Source organism: Sinocyclocheilus grahami, unplaced genomic scaffold, assembly GCF_001515645.1.
Source record: "Sinocyclocheilus grahami isolate Dianchi unplaced genomic scaffold, SAMN03320097.WGS_v1.1 scaffold3.1, whole genome shotgun sequence".
Classification (NCBI taxonomy): Eukaryota; Metazoa; Chordata; class Actinopteri; order Cypriniformes; family Cyprinidae; genus Sinocyclocheilus; species Sinocyclocheilus grahami.
The window spans coordinates 6,719,999-6,743,817 of record NW_015505182.1 but is presented as its reverse complement, the minus strand read 5'-3'; the positions used below and the strand labels follow the sequence as shown (position 1 = coordinate 6,743,817).

Below are 23,819 nucleotides of genomic sequence, written 5' to 3'. Positions count from 1 at the left end.
AATAGAGACCGATTGTAATTATGCAAATAGTGACATCATTGCTGTTGGTTGCATTAATGCTAAACATTCTAGCAATGTAATCAATGTAAGATTCTTTAAAATTCTTCAAAAGTACGTTTACAAAATATATAAAGGAATTAAAAATATTTCAGTAATAATAATAAAAATATAAATTTTGGAATGACTTAGATTGAAAAACTTGCCAATAGTATAATGACATTAATAATAAGGATGATGATACAACTATTATTATTATTATTATATAGAATTATGTTAAAATACATACACATATATACTGTATATATGTTTCCCCCGAATATCATCACGATTTCAATGTGACACTGATTTTATACAATAGTAGTTCAATAAACAAGAAGTTACAATTAAGTGATTTACATTTTAGACACAATATTGACTGTTTGCTCAATTTCGCAAACGAAATTGTTCCAATCAAAGCCAAAGCAGAACTGCTGTGTGTCTGTTTCAGTGTTTTAGTGAATCAATCCACGTTTTTTACCATTCACAATGTAACCCATTCATAAATAGTCACTTGCCTCGTGTCTGAATGAATCAGCCGTTTGTACGAATCAGTTGAATGAATGACTAAATGACTCACTCATTGAAATAGTCTTTTGCCGCCACCTACTGGTGGTTTGGTTTCATATTTAAAGTGTCATTGCATTTGCCCAACATTTCTTATTTGTATGTTCAAAAATTATTTAAAACATTAATCTTATAAAATTATTCATGCATTTGAAATTTTGCGTAAATTAATGTAAATTAATTTTTGGCACCTCAGTCTGTGTAAATACATCTAATGCCATTCAGATGCAGCTTCTGTTTCCTCTGCAGTGGAAAGATGGAGTTTGAATTCATCTGAATGGTAACAACAACTCTACAGTTTCTTATTATTTTAACTGAATTAATTGAAACAATGTAAGTATTTGATGTGAACGATCACACGTTAAAAGGTTAGGGGGGAAAATTATAAACGTAGTGGGAAATGACAACTGTTTTATCTACAGCAACTCATTTTCAGTTAATTTTTCTACATCTTTCCAATCACAGAGCACTTTATTTTGAGAGTTTTTGTTTTATTCGGATATGCCGTCAATTATAGTTCTTAGAAAGAAAATCAGAATCTGCAAAAATCGTTATCGGCATGTCACACTTATAAAAAGATCGGAAATCTTCATTGGCCAGGAAAATTTCAATCAGTGCATCTCTAATAAAAAGCCAGTTTCATGGTTACATATCGAGCCAGGGGATGAACTAAAATGTCCATGAGAAAGAGACAAAAGAGAAAAATTTAATTACTACTTCTTGATCCCGGAAGGTTATATTACAAACACACCCAGTATGCTGACAAAGTACTGAAATACTTGCTTTTTAAATTAAATTTATTAATACATTATATTGCATTCAAAATTTGAGTTCCAGGGCTCTTTACAATAAAGTTAAAATGTTCTTTCATCTGTACTGTACATTCAAGACACTGAACCACTGTTTAATGGGGAAAAAGGAAGAAGTCAGATAAATATCACATCGTCTGTATTGCACTCAGACCTGAAAAGGCAACCATTATATAAGAACATGTCTTCAAAAGGCACTACAGCTAGATTTTATTTCGATGTACCTCAAAATAAAATGCTTCTGCTAATCCTTTAGAAAACATTTGTGAAATACGACTCTCAGTGTAAATTAAAACAGAGGTATTTATTGATGGGAAAAATTGGCTTGAAGGGAGTAGACTACTGGGATTTTCCCTTGGGGGGAGATCCTAGTGTCCCTGCTGGCCTCCTTTGGGAAGGTCTGTTTCCAGATAGGGTCACAACTTCTTTTACCATTCACAATGTAACCCATTCATAAATAGTCACTTGCCTCGTGTCTGAATGAATCAGCCGTTTGTACGAATCAGTTGAATGAATGACTAAATGACTCACTCATTGAAATAGTCTTTTGCCGCCACCTACTGGTGGTTTGGTTTCATATTTAAAGTGTCATTGCATTTGCCCAACATTTCTTATTTGTATGTTCAAAAATTATTTAAAACATTAATCTTATAAAATTATTTATGCATTTGAAATTTTGCGTAAATTAATGTAAATTAATTTTTGGCACCTCAGTCTGTGTAAATACATTTAATGCCATTCAGATGCAGCTTCTGTTTCCTCTGCAGTGGAAAGATGGAGTTTGAATTCATCTGAATGGTAACAACAACTCTACAGTTTCTTATTATTTTAACTGAATTAATTGAAACAATGTAAGTATTTGATGTGAACGATCACACGTTAAAAGGTTAGGGGGGAAAATTATAAACGTAGTGGGAAATGACAACTGTTTTATCTACAGCAACTCATTTTCAGTTAATTTTTCTACATCTTTCCAATCACAGAGCACTTTATTTTGAGAGTTTTTGTTTTATTCGGATATGCCGTCAATTATAGTTCTTAGAAAGAAAATCAGAATCTGCAAAAATCGTTATCGGCATGTCACACTTATAAAAAGATCGGAAATCTTCATTGGCCAGGAAAATTTCAATCAGTGCATCTCTAATATAAAGCCAGTTTCATGGTTACATATCGAGCCAGGGGATGAACTAAAATGTCCATGAGAAAGAGACAAAAGAGAAAAATTTAATTACTACTTCTTGATCCCGGAAGGTTATATTACAAACACACCCAGTATGCTGACAAAGTACTGAAATACTTGCTTTTTAAATTAAATTTATTAATACATTATATTGCATTCAAAATTTGAGTTCCAGGGCTCTTTACAATAAAGTTAAAATGTTCTTTCATCTGTACTGTACATTCAAGACACTGAACCACTGTTTAATGGGGAAAAAGGAAGAAGTCAGATAAATATCACATCGTCTGTATTGCACTCAGACCTGAAAAGGCAACCATTATATAAGAACATGTCTTCAAAAGGCACTACAGCTAGATTTTATTTCGATGTACCTCAAAATAAAATGCTTCTGCTAATCCTTTAGAAAACATTTGTGAAATACGACTCTCAGTGTAAATTAAAACAGAGGTATTTATTGATGGGAAAAATTGGCTTGAAGGGAGTAGACTACTGGGATTTTCCCTTGGGGGGAGATCCTAGTGTCCCTGCTGGCCTCCTTTGGGAAGGTCTGTTTCCAGATAGGGTCACAACTTCCTGACTGCACAAAACAGGATATGGCTTGCCTCTGGTGAACCTCTGGGAGCAAATACAATGGCTACCAGTAGAAAACACCGCCACAGTTTTTTTTATAGCTGTAGTGCTCATAATGCAGGTTCTAGTCCGGCCTGCAACATGTTCTGATCCCATTCCCTCTCTCTAATTATTCCTATTGCCTTTCTGCTGTATTTGTCCACTGCAAGTGGCAAAACCACAAATTATTTCTACCATCAAATCAACAAACAGATGATCAGTGGTGCATTTTATGGAATAATCGGCACTATGAACATGTTAGATTAACATTTAACATGTTTAAAATGCAAAGTCATCTTTTTAAAATTTCTATCAATATATACATATAAAACATCTCATCACATTTATATAAAAAGAGCTTGACATAAATGGTCAGTATTTGAATACGCAAAACATTACTCGTTATGCCAGACTGTAAGTCCCTCCTACTGGAAACATATTCAAAGCAGAACAACATGAAATGTTCAACATCACAGTTGAGTAGGCTCAGAGGCACATTTAAGATGACTTCACCGCTCCACTGAGTCCATTAGTCCGTCAAGCGCTCCCTTAAGTCCCTTGTGATGATTCCCACTGTAAACATTTGATTTGAATGAACATAGATGCCTGTGTAATAATATATAGCATGACTTGACTTATTACAATACTGTCTTTTCAATTCAGTTCTGCAATCATCCTCTTAATATGTACAAGCAGCAATAATTTCATGCAGAAATAATACTAAATCAGAAATTAATTACAATTCCAAACATTTCGTGACAATGGACTGCAACTCTGAAGAGTGGTTTTATAGCTTATTTAAGGAGTTATTGAGAGCAACAAAACAAACAGAGTAAAACTGGGTCACTTCTTCTGTTCATAATATTGTAAATGTCTTATATAAAATATTTATAGCCTTTTAAGTGATAAAATCGGGGAAGGGTGATGTTTATGCATAAAACCATGCAACCATGAACAAATACAACATAAAGCATCTAAAATTTTGAACAGCTCCTACTTGTCCCAATGTAACTGTTTAAAGAAATAGTTCACCTAAAAATTTAAATTTGCTGAAAATGTACTCACTCTCAGGACATGTAAGATATAGACGAGTTTGTTTCTTCTTCTGAATAAATTTGGAGAAATGTAGCATTGCATCACTTCCTCACTAATGGATCCTTTGGAGTGAATGGGTGCCGTCAGAATGAGAGTCCAAACAGCTGATAAAAACATCACAATAATTCACAAGTAATTCACACCACTCCGGTCCATCGATTAACATTTTGTGAAGTGAAAAGCTGTGAGTTTGTAACAAACAAATCCATTATTAAAATATTTTAAACTTAATTTACAGCTAAATATGAGCCTCTATCCATAATATTGCTTAATATTGTCTGAGAAATATGCACAGATCAAGCACCGTTTACAAGCAAAAACGGAACACATTACAGATGTAAAATTAGATTTTGATGTGACAGGGCAACAGGGGATGGATTTTTTCATTGTAGGAAACGTTGTTATGGATTATGGACTCATATTTTGGCCAGAAGCGATGGTTTTAAGTTAACATTCTTTAATGATGGGTTTATTTCTTACAAGCATGCAGCTTTTCACTTCACAAGACATTAACTGATGGACTGGAGTCATGTGGATTACTTGTGGATTATTGTGATGTTTTTATCAGCTGTTTGGACTCTCATTCTGACGGCACCCATTCACTGTAGAGGATCCATTGGTGAGCAAGTGATGGAATGCTAAATTTCTCCAAATCTGTTCTGATGAAGACACAAATTCATGTACAATTGAGTCAAATTTCAGAAAATTTTCATCCTGAATGAACTGGTCATGGTTTCCTCAGTAAATATTGGGAGACAAAATATTAAAATAGATAAGCTTTTCTCAGATAAGCTTTGGTAAGTTAACGTGTCAGAGGGTTGTGACTGAGGTAGGGGGCATGGGCGGCACGGACCTTATTAAAAATAGCCATGTTTTCAATTTCTCCCTTTAGTGTGGGGAGAGATTCTCTGGGGATAATCCAAGATAAAAAATTAACAACAATCACCCAAATAATTTCGCACTGAAGCATGCTGGTTAACAATATCAGATGTACACCCCGAAATAGACCAAATCTCCCACTACATCTAGTAAACATGTGCAAAGCCAGACAGATGTAGATCTATTGTCATCGCTTTCATAGTACATTCAGCAGGCACGCTGTGGATTCTCCTGCAGTCTCTAATCTGATCGTCAGAACGGCGGCGTGCGTTCTGTAGCTCCTGAAGAAACACAGTGAATCTACGGCTCAGAGTGAGTAGGATTGCCACTTCTGCTTGTTTAGGAAACTGATTGCTGCTAGATTTGTCCCTTTTTGAGGCATCAACTTCACGCAAAAACAGCTGAGAAAAAAATGCTTACACTTATTACCTCTCCAAAGCACGTTAGAGGTGATGTTAGAGATTAGAATTAAATAAAATGCTAGACATATACATAAATACAGAAAGTATTGTTTTGTATTATAATAAAAGTATAATCCAGAGCAGTATATTCTAATATGTGTGTACTTGCTCATAAGATGATTTAGGATAAGAATTTAGTCATTTCACGTTAATTAGGAATTATAATTATTTGCCAGTTGATCCTAAATCTGCGCTTATGAGTGGGAATGCAGTCTCTAATCTGATCGTCAGAACGGCGGCGTGCGTTCTGTAGCTCCTGAAGAAACACAGTGAATCTATGGCTCAGAGTGAGTAGGATTGCCACTTCTGCTTGTTTAGGAAACTGATTGCTGCTAGATTTGTCCCTTTTTGAGGCATCAACTTCACGCAAAAACAGCTGAGAAAAAAATGCTTACACTTATTACCTCTCCAAAGCACGTTAGAGGTGATGTTAGACATTAGAATTAAATAAAATGCTAGACATATACATAAATACAGAAAGTATTGTTTTGTATTATAATAAAAGTATAATCCAGAGCAGTATATTCTAATATGTGTGTACTTGCTCATAAGATGATTTAGGATAAGAATTTAGTAATTATAATTATTTGCCAGTTGATCCTAAATCTGCGCTTATGAGTGTTTGAAACGTTCTGTTAGATATCTCTTATATATATCCCTTAAATAAAGTTTCCTAAACCGTCCATGCCACCAATTAATGGTCTGTCTGGCACAAAATAAACTTTTTCAGTGTGTGCGAATTTTAGCTCATAAAGTACTTCTAGAATAGCACAATTACAAACGTCATCTTTCGTTTTAAAACAAAAGTGGCTACTTCAAGAATTGCAAGATTAATTCTTGAGGATCTGGGAATCACTGATCACTTCGGCTGCTTCTTAAGTGTATCCCAGATTCTCCATCTCACTACGGTAGCGTTGCTCGGACACTCTGCTTTTATGCTGCTTGCTCTCCAGGTGCAGGCGAAACTCCGCTTCCTCACTGGCACCCAAGTTACACATCGAGCAATAGAACTGCCCGCTGGGTGTGACGCACATCGCAAGGTCTCGTGGGATACGCTGCCTCGGCCGTGGGTTGTAGTAAGGGCCTGAAACAGGAAACATGTCAGGTCGTGTGAATGAATGAAACGTCAAATAAATGGCTACATGACTAAGCAGATATTACAAGGTGATGAAATACACGTTGAAATGCAAAGTCACGCTGACTGAGGTTTGTGCGCTAATTTTCACCAAAAAATTCATTATTATTATTTTTTTTAGAAGAAGTTAATACTTCTATTCAGCAAAGATGCATTTATACCAGGTTCACACTGCATGATTTTATCCCCAATTTTCATATTCTTCTCTTTTTAAGGCAAATCAGTGTACAGACAATTTAAATTGCAAGCTTTTTGCAAGAATAAATAAAAAAACCAAGCATGTTTCAATCATACAAAACCTATTAGGTTGGAAAATCACCATACTTAATTAATACATGCATAATTCAGAAGTGAACTGAAAATGCTTTTTAAACTCCAGTTCACTTCCTGAATCTGAATTGAACTGAAGTAAGCAAGATGCAAATTATAATTATAATTCCGATTTAAGTACATTTTAAGAAGTTTATGTAACTCCAAGTACCACCGACAAAAATTTATATTACTTCATTTATATATTTATGCTCATTTATTTTTTCAACTCTGGCACACACACTTTGTGGCTCATCATGTGTATATTCTGCTGCACATTATAAGAGCAGATGACCCTCACCCGAGGGAAACATCAGTGCATCTCAGTGTAGAGCGATACACTTGTTTAGCAAATGCACATTTGAAAGTTAGAGTCTAAAAAGCAATATTTTTAACTAACAGACATATTATTTTGAAAAAGCATTAATTTAGTTATTTTTCCAGTTGATAAAATAATATCACATGCAAAGCTAACGGCTTCACTTATAGAATGCAATAGCGTGTGTTTTTGTGCGTATGTGAGGACAGGAGTGCGGTGCAATGGGGGGCATGTGTGTGACTGAGATCTGCCATCGTGTGGGTGACGTTCGTGAGCCCGGGTTGACGTGGGGTGGAGTATCGGCTTACATAGATCAAAGCCTTGGCGTCTGGCCTGCATTTAGCGAGACTAGCACATTGAGCTACATTAGCACCGGCTGGCAAACTAACACGCGCAGCTGCCAAGCACTCTGCTGCCAAAGCACTGATCGCAAATGGAGGTTTTGCACCACAGCCTGGACCACTGGGCAGAAAACAGAACCCGAGGGATAGTCTCAGGGCAAGATCAACATGATGGCAAAAATCTGTCTCTCCTAAACTATCGGTTGAGATCAATCTGTGTAGACAGAGTACCTGGCATGGCAGTATTGATATGAGCCCTACGGTTCTTCATTAATTGGTACTCGTATCCTTCTTTCCGTGGCCGTCTCTGAGTGTTGGACAAGTCTCTGGAAAACACATAAGAAAAGATGATTTACCACTTAGTATGGCTAAGAAATATGTCTTATATTTTTCAGCGTTTTGATGATATTATATGCCTTTATATTTATGTAATTGCTATTATGTAATTTCTTATATAAACATTTGTTTCTGAGATGAATCTAAATATTTAAGTGAAATCATCTAAGCCAGAATAATCAAGTATTCACAGTATCTTAATAATAATTTTAAAAAATGCTATTTTAATTTGTAATAATATTTCACAATATTATAGAATATTTTATTTAAGGAACACAAAGAAGTGTTTTCATGTATATTCTCAAATATAACAATACAATTTTAGAATACTGCTGCAAAACCTACAAAAAAGATTTACTAAAATATTTGATTATATGGACAAATTACATGTACTGTATATCCACAAATAAGTGCCTCATTCATTCAAATATAACAATGCAATATAACAATATTGCTACAAAATAGCAATATTTACCTGTAAAAATATTTTCTACAAATTTTAAAAAATGAATAAATCAAAAAAATGCTATACAAAAACTTCTGTGAACATTTAAATGATGATGCAACTGCACAGTTTGAACTGATTTATGGAAATGAATCAAACTTGCTAAAATTTGTGAAATTTTTTATTAAAGGGGTCATATGATGTTGCTAAAAAGAACATTATTTTGTGTATTTGGTGTAATGAAATGTGTTTATGCGGTTTAAAGTAAAAAAAACACATTATTTTCCACATACTGTACATTATTGTTTCTCCTCTATGCCCTGCCTTTTTGAAACGCGTAGATTTTTACAAAACTCATCGGTCTGAAAAAGCGAGGGGCTGTGATTGGCCAGCTATCCAGTGCATTGTGATTGGCCGAATACCTCAAGCGTGAGACGGAAATACTGTTGATGCCCTGTCCGGCCGCAGCGACGAGACATAAACATTAAAACCCATTACAAACGAGGCATTCGTTGCATCCAGTGGGGACATAATTACTGATTATAATGACTTATACTGTTTTGAATTACTTAGAGGGAGGGATTCAAACGTAGCTTAACTAGCCATAGTCATGTTTTCTCAGATACAATCAGACGTTTGGAGTGCAATAGGATGTATCTTCCTGTGTTTGCTATCAGGACAGCCCAACAGTGGCATTAAAACGAATGCCCCACTTATCAATGCAAAAACAGCTTGAAGATAAAGCTAACCGGAAAAACTTCTTCCTCCATGCAAAACTTCCTACTAGTTGATGCATAATGTGTACGTGGATTTCCTTGTTGTCCAGATTTGAGGCTGAAATTCATACGAGTGTATTAGTTATGCAAACTGCAAAACTGATGTATCATTAAAAAAACACAGCCCTCAAACACGGAGGGATTTCCCACGTTTAACGGCTGTTTTATTTGGGAGCACATGGGTGTGACAGACTCACAAGGATGTGGCGTTCTGCTGTGCCTTGGCTAGCCGCAGTCTTTTGGCGTGGTTCTTGCCCTGATAGTGTGCCTGGGCCACAGCGGGGGAGCTGAAGGAAGCGTCACATAGCTTCGTCAGAGTGAGTAAATACGCTTTTAAGGGCCTTACACACAGAATGCGTTCTAGCATTTTTTGTTCCAAAGCTCTGCCTCTTATGTTTTTAAATAGGAAAACGCATTGGGCTTTTAAAGGTGACATATCATCTGACTTTTTCTGTGTTTAAGTGCAATAATCGGGTCCCCGGTGCGTCTACCAACCCAGAAAACATAAAAAAGAACAACCCAGTAATTTTCTTTGGTAAGCCATTCTCTGCAAGTGCAAAAAAAATGAGCTGCTGAGATTTTGCTCCCCTCTTGACGTAGAATGGGGATCTTATTATAATATTATTGCCTCTTAATCTGCAAGTTTTCACCCACGGCGCCGCCATAGTGTTTTCACAAGCGACACCGGTGTACCAGTTCTGATGCAATGGTGAAAGTTCAAGCATAGCATGCTAACTGTTCTGTCTTTGGCTGCACTGACGAGCACAGAACACTATTTAGAGTCCCAGCCTCAGAGGAGACAAGAGAGCAGTGATTTATTGATTTATTTACCGTATATTATGCTGCTGCCACACAGATATGATATAAACATGCAATTTCTTTCCCAGCTGTTTACCTTCAACCGACTGTTCTTGTAACTCATGTGTGTTTTTAACAAACTCGTGTGTATTTGACAATTTAAGCGCAATAAGACACGAAAGAGAACTTAGATTAGTACTCACAGAGAGACATGCATGAAAACAGCATGTTTCTGCTTCCACTCAAAATAGGCATGTTCAAAATTATATAATAAATTATCTGTGGGGTATTTTGAGCTGAAACGTTAGACACATTCTGGCGACAACTGAGACTTATATTACACATTGTCTTTATTGACTTACATTACATAGGTCTCCTTTAAAAATATAGATTCCAAAAGGGAACTGTGTCATAGAAGAACAATTTTTGATTCCTTCTGTGCAGTGGAAAGTAACAGAGCTCCTCTGCTACATAAAACAGTGATGTAAAAGCCAAATATTAGTACTGCAAATTATTCATTTTAATAATAGAGCGGATATATGAGTGAAAGAGTGAATCTTTGTCGTATAGCCTCCTGCAGATGCGATTAGGCCTGACTCCTGCCTCCTGAACTCAGCGCATGTTTGTTGCTTCGGCAGATCTGAGCCTGAGCAAGTGGGGGGGGTGGAGAGTTTCGTGGCTGTGTGATATTTCCAGTGTATCAATTTAGTTCCGATGGGATCATGACAACAATGATTCAGCCGACTAAAATAGACATAAGAATGAGCCAAATGGTTCTGTTTCCGGTTGCTTGGACGGTGACAGCATTGGAAGGCCCTTCTTTGGAATTCTTAAATACCCCAACGTTTATATCCATAAACGGATTTGTTAATGTATTTCCATTTTAAATGTTTATTTTCAATATAAATGGTTCCTATCAGGTCTCAAATGCTCTCCTTATCCCCAGTTGTTTGGTCAAGTTAGTCCCATCCCCAAATTGTCACAATTGTTGGTTTAGTCAAAGTCTGATCATTTAAACAAACAGAAGAACTGTGCAATTATTTGAAAAAAACATTTCAGGTGTTCTATTGTGCTATGAGGTATTTTACTCACTCCCTGGCCAGTCAAGATATAGATGAAGATGATGTATATTTGTTTCTTCAAGGAAACAGCTTTGGAATAATTCAATTTATAATTCATTAACTCACCAAATGATCCTCTGCAGTGAATGGTGCCATCAGAATCAGCTGATAAATACATCACAATAATCCACACCACTCCAGTCCATCAATAAAAGTCTTGTGAAGTGAAAAGCTGCGTGTTTGTAAAAAACAAATACATAAGTAAAATGTTTTAACGTTAAAATGTCAAGCTTCTGGCCAAAATTCCAGTCCTAATCCATAATGATGCTTCCTCCGATGAAAAAGTCCATCCACTGTTGTCCTCTCACATGAAAGTCCACCCACATATTTGTTTAGAGCTGTTTTGGGTTATAAACAGCGCTTGATCTGTGCATATTTCTCGACTCCCCATTCACTGCAGAGGATCCATTGGAGGGCAAGTGATATAATACTAAATTAATGAAGAAACAAACTCATCTTCATCTTTAATGGTCTGAAAGTAAGTTAATTTAGAGCACATTTTCATTTTTGGGTGAACTATTCCATTAGAAAACTGGACTGTGGTTGCTTTTCATTGGTCATGCATTGGTCTGGCTATAAAAAAGAGTAACTTATGAACTTGCAGTCTTACTTATTATTACTTATTTATTCATTTACACTATTACAAAAAATTCAGTAGCCTACCCTTTTATATTCCTCTTCTTTTGACCTGAAAACAAACCTGATATCTCTTGGTCATCAGAGAATACATGCCTAGAAATAGGTCTAAGTAGAACCTACAGTCCCAATTCAAGGTCAGGGACAAATACCTGCTCTCTCCATTCGGATTAAATCCACTGTTTTTTGGAAGCAATGCAAAGTTTAGTTGGAGCACGACATCAAAAATCTGCTCTTTCATCAGCACAAGGAACAAAGATTTTTAGATTTTGGGAGGATTGTTCTCGATGGGCATCTATAATGCAAGGTATGCAGGGCACATGAGAAGGTAAAGCAGTACCATCACTTGATGCTCCAGGTTGTTTTACACCACTCACTGCTGCAAAACACTACTAAGCTGTTTGTGCATTGTACAATTGTTCTTTGACAGCATCAATTATTGAGAGCAGAATAAATGCATTACATGCACGGTTGCTCTCTGTGCACATTTGCAATGTTTATTACGATTGCACATTTCATCCTTCTGTTTTGATGTCAGATGCATTTCAGTACTTTTATCAGAGCTGTATGGTGTCTCACTGTCTACTTCATCCATGATTTGCAGAAACAGTGCTATCATGTAAAATAAATAAAAAATTAGCATTTTTATGTACTGTATGGCCTTTTTAATTAGATGTCACATGAATCGACTGCCAAGGAGTACTTATATATAAATAAAACCCACAGTAGTCACCTGGACTGCAAATTGTGACCTTATGGACTCTTACTGGGACGTTTAGCCAAAAATAATCAATTACCTTAAATGTCCCTTCATATATTTATTGGTTTCATATGCAATCTAGACTAAAATGTGACAATGAACATGTGCGGAACATTACCAGATACCTCACTCAACTTGCCTCATACTCTATTCTGCATAATTTTTCATTTAATAAAAAAAACGTATTATTAGTCCACTCTCTGTAAAAAGGTATATATTTAAAAAGCTTGTATGCATTCTTTTTTTACTTGATCTAATGCAACCACATATCATCCATGCAGAGCTTAAGCAACATATAATCATATAATATAAACAGAGTGGCATAAAATATAAAAGGTGTACCTGAAGAATTTCAGTGAGATTTGAAATGTGAAAAAACATTTGATGTGCCATGGTCCTTTGGCAATGCAGATAGGGATTTCCATTCTCAAACTGTCAGTGGTTAGTCTGACATCAAGGCCCTTCTTCTCATAAATCTTTTCCATTATTTAAAAATAAAGATCGGTCCCTAATAAACTCCTATTTCAAACCATTGCAGTGCAAATGAAATTTGATGCAGAGCATCAGTTATAACGCAATGCACTGAAAATCATTCGAAAACATTGCCTTATCTTACCTGTCATCCGAGGGAAATAATGGCTGCAGTCTCCATAGTTTACAGGCTGAGAGGTGTAGATATCGCAATAGTCAGCACTTGGATAAAAAGCATCCCTGTTCTTTACATTCATCGCCATCTTCCCTGCATCCTTCCAAGCTCTCTCTGGTGCTCAACTTCTTCCAGCTAGACGTGCGTCGCGTGCTTCAAACGTGCAGCAGGGGGGTGTTTTCAATCGCATACGGATTCAAAAACACTAGAAATACGTGGGAAATGTTGTATAAATGAGACAGAGGGAGATTTGATTTATGATAACACATGCATTGGAAAACCGTATTCGTAATCATAATTCCAGTGGTCGGAAATATAGTGCAATTTGCATTAACGTCTCCCTTAGCCTAGTTGGTACAGTCCATCTCCTATCGAAGTGAGAATCTGATCGACGATTCAGCAGCACGCGCGAGCCGGTGACTTGACAAACGGTGTGTGAAGTAGTCTGCTTGAGGTAGTGTATACATTTGTACCTTCCGCGAGTAATACTGAATACGAATACTTGTATTTGACTCGGCTTAATTTCCAAGGCTACTTTATGCTCCTTAAAAATCCATTTCGACGTTCAAACTACAAAGTAAATATTTATTGGAATAATCAACAATAAATTGAGATGACATATTTTACAATTAATTGGGACAACTTATTCAAGTATGTGACAATTTCATTCAAGTATGTTTTGGCAAGGTCTTTGACCATGACTTTTAACTGAGTTTGTCAGTCATTCATAATAATAATAATAATAAAAATAAAAATACAGAGTATAATTTCTCTGTATTTTTACACTCATGGAAAGAAATAAAAGCATAGTACTGTCAATAAACAAACCATCTATTGTAATTATAAATCTATTATTAAATATGCAACTGTGCAGATCTAAATTAGTACGGATTAAATAAAAACAAACTGTGTGTCTGTAAAGACAACGATGAAGAAAATTGCGTATGCGGCCTAATTTATTAATAATTCAATATTTGAAACATGTTTCTATTCACTCCCATTCACATTCAACATTCATTATTATATATGCAATTGCAATTCGTGTGCGCCTGTAGCATCAAGCACACATTTTCGTGTATATATGCAGCTTATAAGCATATATTTGCAGTCTGAAGATGGTATACAATTTCTAGGGCTTCCTGACAAGATTCACACCTTATTTCGCTTGTTTAGCACGTGTTTGTTGAACATATGGCTATCCTTTACCACAGTGGGATGATCGATTGGAAAAAAGGAGTTCACTGGGTTTGTCATCCTGTCCCTCTTCCTCTTTAGCAGCCAGTCACCCTCCCTCTTACCTATCCGGCGACTTTGGTGCTTATTTATTCACAGGATCCTCCCTTATTCCATCGTGACAGCGTTCCTGACGATTTTTATCCAATCCATCGGATTTTGGACAGCATGTATTTCGTCCTTCTCCCTCAGTGATGAATGATTTGTGTGAAAACACTGCTCGCGATCCGCCGCCGCCGCTGTTGCTGTGATGATGGAGAGGCGGTGCGTGTCAGAGCGGGGCGGCTAGAGGCCCAGCAAAGCCCCGCGCTGGATTTACAGCCCTGAACGACTGACTGAACACCAACAGCGGATTACCTCACAACAACTCGTCGGTACATACCCATATTAGCTATACACATAAACGTGAGATATTTGTTTATTCATTCATTGTTTGAATAACAACTCTGGTGGTCTTTAAAAAATGAGGTGTGGTTTCAGAGTATAATCTAATGAAGCGTCTTCGGCGAGATATTACAGCATATTATATCTGAAAGTTATCGGGTTAGCTATAGCGGATTAGCCTAGCGGCTAGGTGGCTAAAGGAATCAATATCTTATTGTTTAAAGAAATAAACCGTCTTTAATAGCTTAGTTACACGCCAACTCATATTTCTTTTTATTTTGGCGTTTTTAAACTCTGACAAATATAAATGGCAGTTTTCTTTTAGTTAGTATGTTTTGTCTGGGATTGCTAGCTGGCTATTAATGTCATATATATGAGCTTTCCAAATGTGTTTCTGCTTTAATAAGATATATTACGTTTATAAAATGTGTTTTAATGGATTAAAATACTTCAATAAGTTCTTTATTATACATTTCAGTTTGTTTATGAAACTCTTGTTTAGCAGTGTAGTAGTAAGCCGGTTTGTAGTCATATTAGTGCATGTTTCTGCTCTGTCATGATTCAGGTGTGTTTGTTTTGACTAGTGGTTTAAACTAACTTGAATACAACATTAAGTTATTGTAATAAACTTGACTTATGTATCTATAAATAGTTCATTTTAGCAACTGGTTCTCTGTCATTGTGGCTTGGTCTATTCATATGCAAGAATGATAAACCTCTTAATCTTATTATCTTCCCATCTCTGTCACTCTAAACACTGCTGTGGAGGTTTGTTGTGGTTGGCAGTGTTGGCATGGGCTTTTGGCTAAACTGAGCAAGCTGGTCCACTTTTTCCACTAGACACTGAATGTTTGTCCTCCTTGCTGTTGTCTCAGTATAATTCAGTGAATCTGAAGAGAAGTTCTAAATCAAGCAGATCAGATAGAGGTCTGAACTATGATGGACATTTACTTTTACAAGTGGCCCTAACATCACACAAGGTAAGCAAAAATACCAAATCTTATGAAAATATTGATTCTTCTGTTTTTTGATTCTCCTTTTTTTTTTTACTGTGTAGAGATAAAAAAATAAGCACTAAAAAGTGTGAAAGCATGAAGTGGTTACAACCGTGGCAGTGCCAAGATTCACAAAGCTCTGTAATAAACATTTGCATGGTGTTTTACATGAATAAACTGGAAGAACTGCATAGGAGCATAGTCAGGACAAAAGATCTGACGTGTTCATCTCACATGGCCTAGTTTTAAAATCCAATAATTTCAGATCACACATTAACATGGTGAAAGATGCTGTTTGTCAGACGAGGGAATTGCTTTCAGCAGCCTTACACCCAGGAGATGCATAAGGGTGTCTTTTTGTTGGCACATGTTTGCAAGGGAAAACAAGTCATCCACTTCAGTATGAAGTGCCAAATGTTTTTGGCTCTATGTTGTGTGGAAATATCGCTCCTTTCTCACAGAGTGATACATTTCTGTCGTTGCTCAGTGATGTTGGGTTGTACTGAACTTCCTGTAAGCATGTTTTTGTTATTAAGACTGATGTAAGTGATGTGACCGCAAATTAATGACTCCGTTGTCCTCATGGTTTAGTAGTAGTGTGTGTGTCTTTTAGGTACCATTCAAAAGTTTGGGGTTGGTAAGATATTTTTAAATGTTTTTTTTGAAAAAAATAAATAAAAATACAGTGAAAACAGTAATATTGTAAAAATATTAGTAGTTTTTTTTTGTTGTAATATATTTTGAAATGTAATGTATTCCTGTGATACGAAGCTGAATTTTAAGCATCGTTACTCCAGTCTTCAGTTTCACATGATCCTTCAGAAATCATTCTGCTCAAATTTATTTTCAATGTTGAAAACAGTTGTGCTGCTTAATATGTTTGTGGAAACATCTTACAGACCCCAAACTGGTAGAGTATAACACAGGTTAATGAGTAGCATCACCATTGTTACATTCAAGTTTATTTTGCTTGTTTGCGATCTGTGTTCCTGTTCGTTACTGACTTTGTCTCTCAAGACCTAATTTGTTTGTTGGACATGCTGACTTGTTTATCTGAGGTGTAGTTTGCAATACTGAACATTTTGTCTTGTCTGTGGAGTTTATTAAAAACAGTGCATGATATCAGACATGTTGCCAAAACATACTTTATTTGTCCTGTTCCCCTTCAGGAGAAACAGAGGTTGGAGATTTTTTTTTCCTATTGAAGATTGTGAGGACTTTACATCATGCCTCCAAGACCCTCCTCGGGAGAACTATGGGGCATCCATTTGATGCCCCCCAGGATTCTGGTGGACTGTCTACTGCCCAATGGCATGATCCTGACACTAGAGTGCCTCCGGGAGGCCACTCTCATCACAATCAAACATGAACTGTTTAAGGAGGCTAGGAAGTACCCCCTCCACCACCTGCTGCAGGAAGAGACCTCCTATATTTTCGTCAGTGTAACGCAAGAGGCAGAGCGTGAGGAGTTCTACGATGAGACGAGAAGACTTTGCGACCTTCGGCTATTCCAGCCCTTCCTAAAGGTCATAGAACCTGTAGGGAACAGAGAGGAAAAAATCCTCAACAGAGAAATCGGTAAGACCACACATGGGCTGGTTTTTTCTTTATTTACTATATGCATCACTTGAAACACTTGAATTGAAAATCATTAATGATGACAGATTTGTACAAATTTCCCTAAATCACTATTTCTGAAAAATGTGCACTACCATTGAAAAGTTTAGTTGGCAAAATTTTTATTAAATTGATCAAAATGACAGACAATTATAATATTGCACATTTAAAATTAATGCTGTTGAACTGTCCTTTCATCAAACAATACAAAAATGTATCATGATTTCCACAAAAATATTAAGCAGCACAGCTGTTTGCAAAATTAATAGTAAGAAGAAATGTTTCTTGAGCAGCAAATCAGCATATTAGAATGATTTCTGAAGGATCATGTGACACTGAAGTAATGATGCTGAAATAAATTACTTCTTAAAATTCTCAGAATATATAAAAAAAACAGTTATTAGTTGTTTTAAATTATAATGCTATTCACAATATTACGGTTTTACTGTATTTGTAATATTGTATTTTTACTGACCCTAAACTTTGAATAATAGCGTATTTGATTCAGAAGGTTTTTCTCTCTTCTCTTCTGATGCTGTTCTAAGATGGTGTTTTTTTTTTTGTGTGTGTGTGTGTGTGTTTCAGGTTTTGCCATCGGCATGCCGGTGTGCGAGTTTGATTTAGTGAAGGATCCTGAGGTGCAGGATTTTAGGAGAAATATTCTTAATGTCTGCAAAGACTCAGTAGAGCTGCGAGATGTCAGTGGGCCACACAGTCGAGCGCTATACGTTTATCCTCCTAACGTGGAGTCTTCACCAGAGCTTCCAAAGCATATATATGGCAAATTAGACAAAGGTAGGCTTGTACTTTTATAGGAATGTTGTGGGTTATTTCAAGTTGTGGCATGTTGTCAGTTACAGAATATTGAGTGATGCTTAAAATTTTCTTCAATAGATAAAAAAAGTCTTTCTTGAGACGTTTTTAGTTCATTCGAAGTGAGAACTTTTCTAGGCACTTCTGCTTATGCATTACCAGTGTGATTTCTGTGGGCAGAGATAGCAGAACTGCAGAACAGTGCATTATGATTCTAGGTTCCTTTCTGTTACTATATTTATATACAATACGAAATGTATACATTAATCAGTGTTTTTAGTGCAGTGTTTTTTAGACCAATATTGTCTCGTGTTTGTGTCATGACTTGTATGTGAGCATCAAAACTCATCTAAACTTCACTTATTTTGAACCAATATATAAAAAAATCAGTATATCGATGTAGCAATTTCTTTTGCATCATTCTTCAGATATATAAAAGGAAGTCCCTAATTCCCATGCTTTAAAATGTCTTAGTAAATAATTTTTATCTTTATTTTACAGTGAATTAAAATGCATTAAAATAAAATAATTAAACATCATTTTTTTAAATATTAAAGGAAATTGAGGAAAATATAGATTCATTAAAATATTTGAAATATAATCAATCATTTTATATTTGATATAAATTGTGATTTACCATGCTAGTCTTATGCTAGCACATTATTGAAGAGGTACTTTCCAAACAGTGTGATATTTTTGCATGTTGCATGTACGTTCATTAATTGTGCTGCCCAACTGCCTGCTAGGCTTTGATTGTGTTTTTGTTTATACACACTGACGGACCAGTCGACACTATTGGCTGTGGTAATCGACAGCATGCCACAAATGCTGCACATTGATTCTGGGGTTGAAAATGACATGGAATGTTTCTTTATGGGTTGTTGCCAATAGTAATCGTCAAAGTGTCGAGTCTTTCCTGGAGGTTTTGTATTGCAGCAATTCTGTTTTCTTTCTTATGTGAATGGGCTTGTGTTGTAGTAGTAGTAGTAGTCGTCATGAAGCATGTGATGCTTGTTTTTGCTTTTGCCCTCTGTTTCCTCTTAGCCTGGAGGAATGTATGAACAACAACTCCATTACATTAATTCCCTGACAACTTCATTGGGATGTATTCAACATTCAGCTTTTCTTTTTTACACACTCAGTTGCCATGTGGGATTAATTGTTTGTTCTCACATGCTTGATGCCTGAAGGAATCAATTCAATAATGCTGTTCCTGTTAACGCTCCAATCTTCTTATTTGTGTGCTAGGTCAAATCATTGTGGTTATCTGGGTGATTGTCTCTCCCAACAACGACAAGCAAAAGTACACGCTTAAGATCAATCACGACTGCGTACCTGAGCAGGTGATCGCCGAAGCCATCAGGAAGAAGACAAGGAGCATGCTGCTGTCAGCCGAGCAGCTAAAGATGTGCGTGCAAGAATATCAGGGCAAATACATCCTGAAAGTCTGTGGCTGTGACGAGTATCTGTTGGAAAAGTACCCCATCAGTCAGTACAAGGTATTTAGGCAATTTTGGCCTCACTAAAGTACCTCAAACTTGCACAATTGCATAAATGTTCTTGAATAACCATCTGTTATTCTGTGAATGAATGAAGTTTCTGTGTTACTTTTTTTTTTAGTTCTCATGCTGCTTTTATCCCGTACATATTTATGGTTTGGGCACTGATTAATTAGCCATCTGAAATGTCTAGTCGTCTCAGATTTTTCAGGGTTTTGGCACTGGTCATGTGTTTGTTTCAGACTTTCATTATCTCAAAACCTGCCAGTACACAGAATGCAAATGAGTAGTCTCAGTATCCGGCTGCATTTGAAGTTTTGTATCATCCCAACAAAAAATACTGCCAGAATTAGAGTTTAGGACACTAAAAATAGCTCTGGACATTTTGGATGACTTAACGGTCCATGAGATGAGCTGATTATGTGGCTTTATTAACGAAATCTCTCTCTGCTTGTCTCTTTCTCGTTCTTTCAGTATGTACGGAGTTGCATTATGCTGGGTCGGTTGCCAAACCTCATGCTTATGTCCAAGGACAGTCTTTACTCTCAGCTGCCTATGGACAACTTCACCATGCCCTCCTACGCCCGCCGGATCTCCACCGCCACGCCTTACATGAACGGAGAGGCCTCCACCAAATCACTCTGGACCATTAACAGTACACTAAGGATACGGGTCCTCTGCGCCACATACGTTAATGTGAATATTCGGGACATTGACAAGGTGCTTAGCTGATGTCTTTTTGTATTCCGAAAGTCTTTTATTGTACAAAGAGCATGGGAAGTGTTTGGTAAGATAGCAGAAGTTTGACATTGTGAAAGAACAGGAAGCTGCTTTTGTGTTTCTTTTAATAATTGCGTGACCTTTCTGCACTAGCATTTTCTTGAGGCTGTTTGTTCATAGGTTTTTACCTTTTGTTTCAGATTTATGTGCGGACAGGGATCTACCATGGTGGAGAACAGTTGTGTGATAATGTCAACACACAGCGTGTGCCGTGTTCAAACCCAAGGTACTATGTGATCACTTGTCCTATCTGATACAACAGTTGATTCATTACTGAGAGAAAGTGTATGCAAAATCCTAGGGAAGCCTGTTTCCACCATGGATATCTTTTTTTTTTTTAACAGAAGCCTAAATACATGGATGAAAGGGTCTGTCTGTATTACAAAATTGTAAAAAAAAAAATTTTTGCGTTTCGTATTCATATTAATGCACAGAATCACATATTAAGTTCATGAAGTGCAGTTGTGAGATATAAACTCACAATTCTTTGGAAAAAGTCTGAATTGCATGGTTATCTCATAATTGCATGATAAAAAGGCTTCCATACTTCTTTGTAATGTAATAAAAACCAAAGTGAACCGAAGTATGGAGATGTGCTATATTGTCTTTAAATGTCAAACGAGTCTGCAGTCTTAATGAGACGTAGTGTCATTTTTCTTGGTAATTACTGTGACACATAAACACCCCACCTCGTCTCATTTCAAAATATCCCCCTCATTTATGCTAAATTCACTGCAGAGTGTGTGAGTGGCATTGTACCACTCATATAAACCAATAGGTCCATGCTGTCAGTGGGTAAATAGATTTACTTCAGTCTAGTAGGCCCTGGCCATATGATAATTAGTCATGTTAATTTCTCCCGTATGCCAGTGATTGCCCTCAGTGTGCCAGTGGTGGCTGGAGGTTGCCAGACCCCTGATGTCACGCACTGCATTATGACTTCTAAAAGTGTTAGACATTTGAAATGCAAAATGATACATTTTAAAAATGTATATCATGCTGACATTATCTCTCTGTTTCCAGGTGGAACGAGTGGCTGACCTATGACATGTACATTCCCGACATACCGCGGGCGGCTCGCCTCTGTCTCTCCATCTGCTCTGTGAAAGGAAGGAAGGGGGCAAAAGAGGTAATGACTTGTTTTTCTGTAGAGTTGTTATTGTAAAGTAAAGCTATTAAAATAGTTTTTGTTGATTGAAATAAATCTTAAAATATAAATATTCAATGAAAACATTTAAAAGAAAAACTACAAAATGTTGCCTCTGCAACTAACTGAAATAAAATAAGTTTAAAGGGATAGTTCGGGGATAGTTTGGGGAAGTCGTGGCCTAATGGTTAGAGAGTCGGACTCGTAAACCCAAAAGGTTGTGGGTTAGATTCTCATACCGGCAGGGATTGTAGGTGGGGGGAGTGAATGTACAGCGCTCTCTTCCACCTTCAATACCACGACTGAGGTGCCCTTGAGCAAGGCATCGAACCCCCAACTGCTACCCGGGCGCCGCAGCAAAAAATGGCTGCCCACTGCTCCGGGTGTGTGTTCACGGTGTGTGTGTGTTCACTGCTGTGTGTGTGCACTTAGGATGGGATAAATGCAGAGCACTAATTCCGAGTATGGGTCACCATACTTGGCCACATGTCACGTCACGTCACGTCACTTCACTCAAAAATTAAAATTCTGTCATTATTACTCACCCTCATGTCGTTCCAATCCGTTAGACGTTTGTTCATCTTTGAAACACAAATTAAGATTTTTGATGAAATCTGAGAGTTTTCTGACCCTCCATAGACGGCAACACAACTGACACGTTCAAGGCCCAGAAAGTTAGTAAGGACATTGTTAAAATAGTCCATGTGACATCAGCGGTTCAACCTTAATGTTATGAAGCTACGAGAATACTTTTTGTGTGCGAAGAAAACAAAAATACCAACTTTATTCAACAATTTCTTCTCTGCCGTGTCAGTCTTTGACGCGCTTTCACGAGAGTTTTTCTACAATTAAAACTAAAAAGTGTATATAAAAAATAAGTTAAAGCTAAATAGAAATGACAAAATTAATTAATTAATTATAGTGACACACTTCCTGCTGCTATTAATACCCTTTACAAGCCTGTGGAGCATGAGAAACATCTCTGCCATTCTCTATGGCACCTCGTGAGTCATTATTTCAATTATTAATTATCATGTCATTTATTTGATTTTGTAATATAGCTCAGCAGTGACCATCCACTTTTTTTATTATTAAGTATTGGTCCTGGACGTTTATTTACTTTCTTAAAAAAATTATTGTTGATTCATCTCCGAATCATCATTTTGAACTACTGCTTTCTTGTTGAAAATAACTGATGCATCACTTCTACAGAACCAATGATAACAGAGGTTATTTTAGGTCTGTCTTGCATTTATTTGGTCAAAATAATATTAGTGTGAAATATTAGTACATTGTAAAATAACTGTCAGCTGAATTTTCAGTCTATTTCAGAGTATCATGACACATACATGTGGTGCTGCTGACGCAGTAGCCGGCGTTCTTACGTAGAATCCGGATGCGCTGCGGCTTGTTTGCAAGTAGACGAATGCACACACATTGAATGGGTGTCGAAGACTGACGTGGAAGAGAAGAAATTGTTAAATACTAAAATGACTACAATTAAAGCTAAAAAGTATATACAAAAAATAAGTTACAGCTAAATAGAAATGACAAAAAGCCCATAACAAAATAACTATGAAATCTAAAAATAAAAGCCAAGTCAGAATATTAATAGTATATAAATTACACTAAAATAACACTGTATTTAAGACTACTCCTACCTCACCCTTGTGAGAATGCAGTTCAGAATGGTTATTTACTAGGACGGAGTAAAAAATATTCTAATTTTTATGGAACTATATCGATTCTTAAATCCCAAGAATCGATTAGTCTAGCCTCCGGGTAGATTCCGTTTTTTTTTTTTTTTTTGGACTCCTTTTTAATGGTTAAATTACATTTTTTTAATCAAAAATCATGTCTAATTAATTAAAATCATGAAACTTAAACAATTTAACATTCATTTATTAAAGTGTAACAAATATTACGTTTAGAGCCCTATAGAATGTTTTATTTGTCCAACCTTTTGTTTTATTGTAACCAAATTCTGTTTTAGCATGTCTAATTTGAAAGCATAAAACAAGTTTCATTTATTCTTACAATAGCCTTATGATTTTTTTGCTCAGAAATTCTGTGTCGTGTATTTACATTTTGTT

General features: G+C 36.4%; 2 protein-coding genes and 1 long non-coding RNA gene across 5 annotated transcripts in view; 1 reads left to right on the top strand and 2 right to left on the bottom strand.

Moving 5' to 3' along the window:
• Window positions 1-6,254: 6,254 nt before the first annotated feature.
• LOC107581711 (zinc finger matrin-type protein 3-like) lies at window positions 6,255-13,593 on the bottom strand. The gene is made up of 4 exons (XM_016267347.1): window positions 13,229-13,593; window positions 9,495-9,627; window positions 7,972-8,066; window positions 6,255-6,720 (listed from the first exon to the last, which is right to left on the bottom strand). Exons 1-4 carry the CDS (start codon window positions 13,344-13,346, stop codon window positions 6,512-6,514), a joined length of 555 nt encoding a protein of 184 aa, XP_016122833.1. The 5' UTR covers window positions 13,347-13,593; the 3' UTR covers window positions 6,255-6,511.
• A 485-nt stretch (window positions 13,594-14,078) lies between these two features.
• The window catches only part of LOC107574399 (uncharacterized), a 23,419-nt gene continuing 13,678 nt past the window's right edge, over window positions 14,079-23,819 (bottom strand). The window contains exon 3 of the long non-coding RNA XR_001607669.1: window positions 14,079-14,089. This is a non-coding gene — a long non-coding RNA (uncharacterized lncRNA). The remainder of the gene's footprint in view (window positions 14,090-23,819) is intronic.
• Window positions 14,287-23,819, top strand: part of pik3ca (phosphatidylinositol-4,5-bisphosphate 3-kinase, catalytic subunit alpha) — a 21,118-nt gene continuing 11,585 nt past the window's right edge. The window contains exons 1-8 of one of the 3 annotated variants that reach the window (XM_016260657.1): window positions 14,287-14,896; window positions 15,751-15,855; window positions 17,040-17,448; window positions 18,073-18,282; window positions 19,549-19,799; window positions 20,274-20,519; window positions 20,720-20,805; window positions 21,603-21,708. In XM_016260657.1, the coding sequence (XP_016116143.1) occupies window positions 17,097-17,448; window positions 18,073-18,282; window positions 19,549-19,799; window positions 20,274-20,519; window positions 20,720-20,805; window positions 21,603-21,708 (1,251 nt within the window). In that variant the 5' untranslated portion in view covers window positions 14,287-14,896; window positions 15,751-15,855; window positions 17,040-17,096. The remainder of the gene's footprint in view (window positions 14,897-15,750; window positions 15,856-17,039; window positions 17,449-18,072; window positions 18,283-19,548; window positions 19,800-20,273; window positions 20,520-20,719; window positions 20,806-21,602; window positions 21,709-23,819) is intronic. The other 2 variants (XM_016260771.1, XM_016260714.1) reach the window with 2 other exon arrangements.

Coding starts and splice junctions, on each gene's coding strand:
- LOC107581711 (XM_016267347.1), bottom strand. CDS start 13,346: ATGGCGATGAATGTAAAGAACAGGGATGCTTTTTATCCAAGTGCTGAC. Junction 8,067..9,494: donor CAGCAGAACGCCACATCCTT/GTGAGTCTGTCA, acceptor TGTGTTTTCCAG/AGACTTGTCCAACACTCAGA. Junction 6,721..7,971: donor TATCAATACTGCCATGCCAG/GTACTCTGTCTA, acceptor TTCCTGTTTCAG/GCCCTTACTACAACCCACGG.